Below are 4,159 nucleotides of genomic sequence, written 5' to 3'. Positions count from 1 at the left end.
CTTGGTTCTTCGGGAAAATTATATAATTTTTCATTAATGTTAAAAACACGGAAATGTGACATGAATAAGCTACAAAGGGGCCATTTTGGCTATTTTTAATTGTAAGTATCGTTTGGAAATTGGCAAACATTATCCAAAATCGGTTCAATTCATATTTTTATTTTGTATTGTTAGAGGAAGTATAATGTAAGACATGATTATAGGATATCTCGATAAGGATCGCATGATATCATAAATCTAAATTTACTTATTTTTTATATATTTTTCCAAAATGTATACAAATCTGCATTGTAGTATACATAAAATAAGATCACATACACATACAACGCTGTATTGATAGTAACATCGTCAGTCGATACACAAAAAACACGGTTTTAAACTGTTTGTTTTTGATTTTAAAGGATACGGTCTAAAACTTGATAATTGAGAACATATAAATGCAAATGAATTGATCACAGTGTATTGATTGGGGTTTGTATTCTCTGTGCTTTTATTACGGCATTTGTGAAAGCACTGGAAATAATGAAAAGCTTGTGAATAGTATTTTGCCGCATGGGTGGCAAATGCTCATAATTTAGATAGTCATTTTTTTGAATGCACCAAAAGTACAGAAAACAAATGAAGGCCGTTCGTTACAATAAACTACCCAAGGATGATTTTACAACAGAGGAAAACAATTTCCTTTTACTTTTCCAAATGATAGTAAAATAGTTGTGTCTCCTAACATTGGCTAGAAAATTCTTGTTTGACTTATTTCAATTTTGTATTATGCTCAACTTGAAATATTCTGTATTTCTGTTTAAGTGTTTATGTGAATTTATATACGATGCTGATTTTGTCAATTAGATGGTTATTGGTTGTCATTCTACGTTAACAGTGGTTTAATAATATAAATGGTAATTGACATGAGGTATTTAACAAATGTTGATGTACTTGCGAAGTGCAACGTTCAATATCAATACAATTTACGGTCATCGGCAAAATACAATTATTCTTAGCACAGCAATATGATATCGCAGTGCAAAATTCATTCATCTGAATTGAAAAACAAATTGTATAGCATCATCCTACCCCATTTCAATTACCATTATATAATAGCATATTGTAGAGTCGTAATAGCATTTCTTTTATTGGGTGATTATTATGATGATGATTGGGTGACTAGAGAATAAAAATTGCAGCCTATCATCGAGTAAAACAATTTTTCTTTCTTTTGTTTTATACCAAGTCCTATACACAAATTCACAAGTATTCTCAACAAGTGAAATGACTTAACAAAATCATTAAAATATATAAGTTTTGTATTACAGTAAAACCGACTAACTTGCGTTATGCAAGGGCAGGAGTAGTGCATTTGTAATAGATAAATAAAACTTTGAAAATTTGAATAAAACAAAGCAGCAAAGTATATGATTAATAAAATAAAGGCAGTAAAGGTTAGAATATAATTATTCACATATGCTAACTGTTGTAAAATGTATCATTTCACAAGCTGTACAAAATGACTGCGGGATTCCTATGTATGCTCGTCTTTAGATGCGTCTGTAAAGCAAAGCAAGTAGAGTTTGGCTATATGCGTTAAAAGGTAACTAATTGATTTTAGTATTTCATTGCTGCTTAAAATGAACAGGCATTGATATATAACATGATATCTACATACAATAATTCGTTTAATAACGTCATCATGGAGATAAGCCAAGAAATAAATAAATCATGTCTAACACATTCTCAACCAGTTTGAAGTCCGCTTTTAATTGTCCTATGATATCAATGGAACCGAATGTCGATGAATAGTCATATGAGTTAAAAATTCATCGCAAGCCACATTACTTTATAAAACGTGTATGATTCTTACAAGAAAACAAAAAAAAACAGCAAAGGGAAACAATGCATGAATCGTTTGCTCCAACACGCACTCCAAATATTTGTTGTGATAGATTATTTAGAATGTCGTAAATACCGAACAAAATGTTAAAAGAAAGCGTGTAAACCATAACTCTTGTTGTCTTGTTTTTTTTCCAAAACGCGCTTGATAACAAAACTGTGACGAAAGAAAATCAATTAGGAAGAAGAAGGATTTCCAAACATTGTTTGCAAACTTATAGCAATAGAAAAATAAATACCCTCAACCCATAATAGCGTACCAGATTCTGGTATTCCATATTGTAAAAATAAAGCGGTCAAAGTAATTACGAAATTTAACCTAGCACATAACGCACATTATTTATCACGAATGCTTAGTAGTTGCTTATCTACTGAACATAAAATTTCCGGCAAATTAAAGCACAGTTCAGTAATTCCCACTAATTGCAAGCCATTCGAGGTTCAATGAAACACGCCGAAGATGCGTGAAGCTGAATTCAAAATACTTTCATTATAATCAAATCGTCAATTAGGGCACCATAACTCATGTTTTCAGGATACTCTTCTAGGCTAATGCTAACATAAATTAACGCGGTTTTCCTTTTCCACTACAAGCTGCTTTAACAGTAAGTGGTAAGGGGGGAAGGGGTCGAAACTTTACACAGGGTATCCGTTTCTGTCTCTGCTGCTGCTCTTACAAATGTAGATAATTGAAGACAGCATCAACATGGAACTGTTGAACTGCTGAGAGAGCAGTTTATTTATTATTTTTCCCTACTATCACAAAGACCAGATTGGCTCGGTAGTGTATTGGTAGCATAGCGTTTTCACACGACAGGAACGAGGAAAATCCCTCCAGACCAATCCCCCGTACGCAGGACTGGCTATCCAGCTACCGGTAAAAAAAATCAAAGCTAGAATTTGCAGGTCTAAACCTCTTGAAGATGTGTGCCCGATAAAGAAGATTTTTTTTATTTTTGCGCCGAATGTTGCCACAATGAATACGTTTTACCACGTTAACAATTATTCCTTGCTGTCATCACCTTTAAACAGTTGAATTTTCCATTTTTAATTTTTTTAGTACAATTCGTCTTTTTTTAGATGCAGTAAAAACTTTAATGTAAACACAAGAACATCATCTACATTTGTCCCTCTTCATCTTCATCGAACAAATCTTCAAATTCTGTAATATAATTAAAAAAAAAAAGAACGTTTGTAAAACAAAATACCTTGCGTAGAGTACCATTACCATAAGCGTACCATTAAAAAAATCAGCATGCACGTCTTTCTCGTTCGCCGCTAAATCCATTAACAAGCCCGACGATCCTCCCGCCTATCGTTAAAGTGAAGCCAATAACTAAAGCACAATTATTTAAATAATTGAATTATACAATTTACCTCTTCCAGGTCCATAAATGGCCCTGGTCCTTCTGGAAACATTTCGTCTGCAACTACAATCGGCTTCATGTTGATATTAGCAACTTCACACGATCCTTATGTTGTATGACTATGCGTTGGAAAAGTGTTTACCTGTTACCGCATGCCCAAAAAGCAAATAGATGACGCTTCCCAATAAACAATTTCAACTTTGAGTCTCCCGTGCGCAAAACTAACATTTCGTTCGATGTAGCACTCAATTTTCGATACGGCCCAACTACACTCACCGTTTGACAGCGGGCATTGTTATAATCGTGGGTCCCCAGGGTTTTTCAGTGCCCGGTAAACCCTTGTGCAAATCGGTCATATTCTCCATTTATAACATTGTATATAGCCCCAATAATTAGAAAAAGTAAAATAACATAAAAAACCCAATTAGTACCACACACACACACACTTAGCTCCAATTACAATAGTTTTATTTTTGTTAATAGTATCAGGAAAGTGAATTAAGAGTGGTTGAAGAAGTTTAGAGCGTGTTTGGGGTCGATGACCCGGGGGAATTAGGGGCCTTCGGGTCCTATTTCAACATTTTTAGAGAACCACCCAACAAGTCCATCCAAAAATCCATCCAAATCCAAAATGAGAAGATGAGGTCAAAAATGAGGTCAGATTAGGATTAATCTAAGTATTAACGACCCGGCCAATACGGAAGAAGTGTTCATGGTAGTGGAAAGTAACACAAAATGGAAAACCGTTGCAAACTACAATCCCTTCCTGTTTGCGAAGGCAACGGAGTTAGGGATTGGAGGTGGGACACTGGAAACGACCCTATTGAGCAAGGCTATTGAAGGAGACAAGGTGGTGGAATGTAGAGTATTTTGACAAGTAAGAAGACGAAAAACTAGAAGGTGCATTT

The 4,159-nt window shown here is 34.4% G+C and overlaps 1 protein-coding gene across 1 annotated transcript; it reads right to left on the bottom strand.

Moving 5' to 3' along the window:
• Positions 1-3,002: 3,002 nt before the first annotated feature.
• On the bottom strand, positions 3,003-3,333 carry LOC128719428 (COP9 signalosome complex subunit 9). Its single transcript, XM_053813053.1, has 3 exons — positions 3,262-3,333; positions 3,124-3,196; positions 3,003-3,046 (listed from the first exon to the last, which is right to left on the bottom strand). Exons 1-3 carry the CDS (start codon positions 3,328-3,330, stop codon positions 3,003-3,005), a joined length of 186 nt encoding a protein of 61 aa, XP_053669028.1. The 5' UTR covers positions 3,331-3,333.
• Positions 3,334-4,159: the final 826 nt, after the last annotated feature.

The sequence above is a fragment of the Anopheles marshallii genome, chromosome 2 (assembly GCF_943734725.1).
Source record: "Anopheles marshallii chromosome 2, idAnoMarsDA_429_01, whole genome shotgun sequence".
In the NCBI taxonomy this organism is placed as follows: Eukaryota; Metazoa; Arthropoda; class Insecta; order Diptera; family Culicidae; genus Anopheles; species Anopheles marshallii.
The sequence above is the reverse complement of the archived record's forward strand: the minus strand, read 5'-3'. Positions and strand labels throughout refer to the sequence as shown.

Excerpts from the sequence above, each read along its gene's own strand:
- LOC128719428 (XM_053813053.1), bottom strand. The coding sequence starts at position 3,330 with ATGAAGCCGATTGTAGTTGCAGACGAAATGTTTCCAGAAGGACCAGGG. Across the intron at positions 3,197-3,261 it reads CATTTATGGACCTGGAAGAG|GCGGGAGGATCGTCGGGCTT; the intron begins GTAAATTGTATA and ends CTTTAACGATAG. Across the intron at positions 3,047-3,123 it reads GCATGCTGATTTTTTTAATG|AATTTGAAGATTTGTTCGAT; the intron begins GTACGCTTATGG and ends ATTATATTACAG.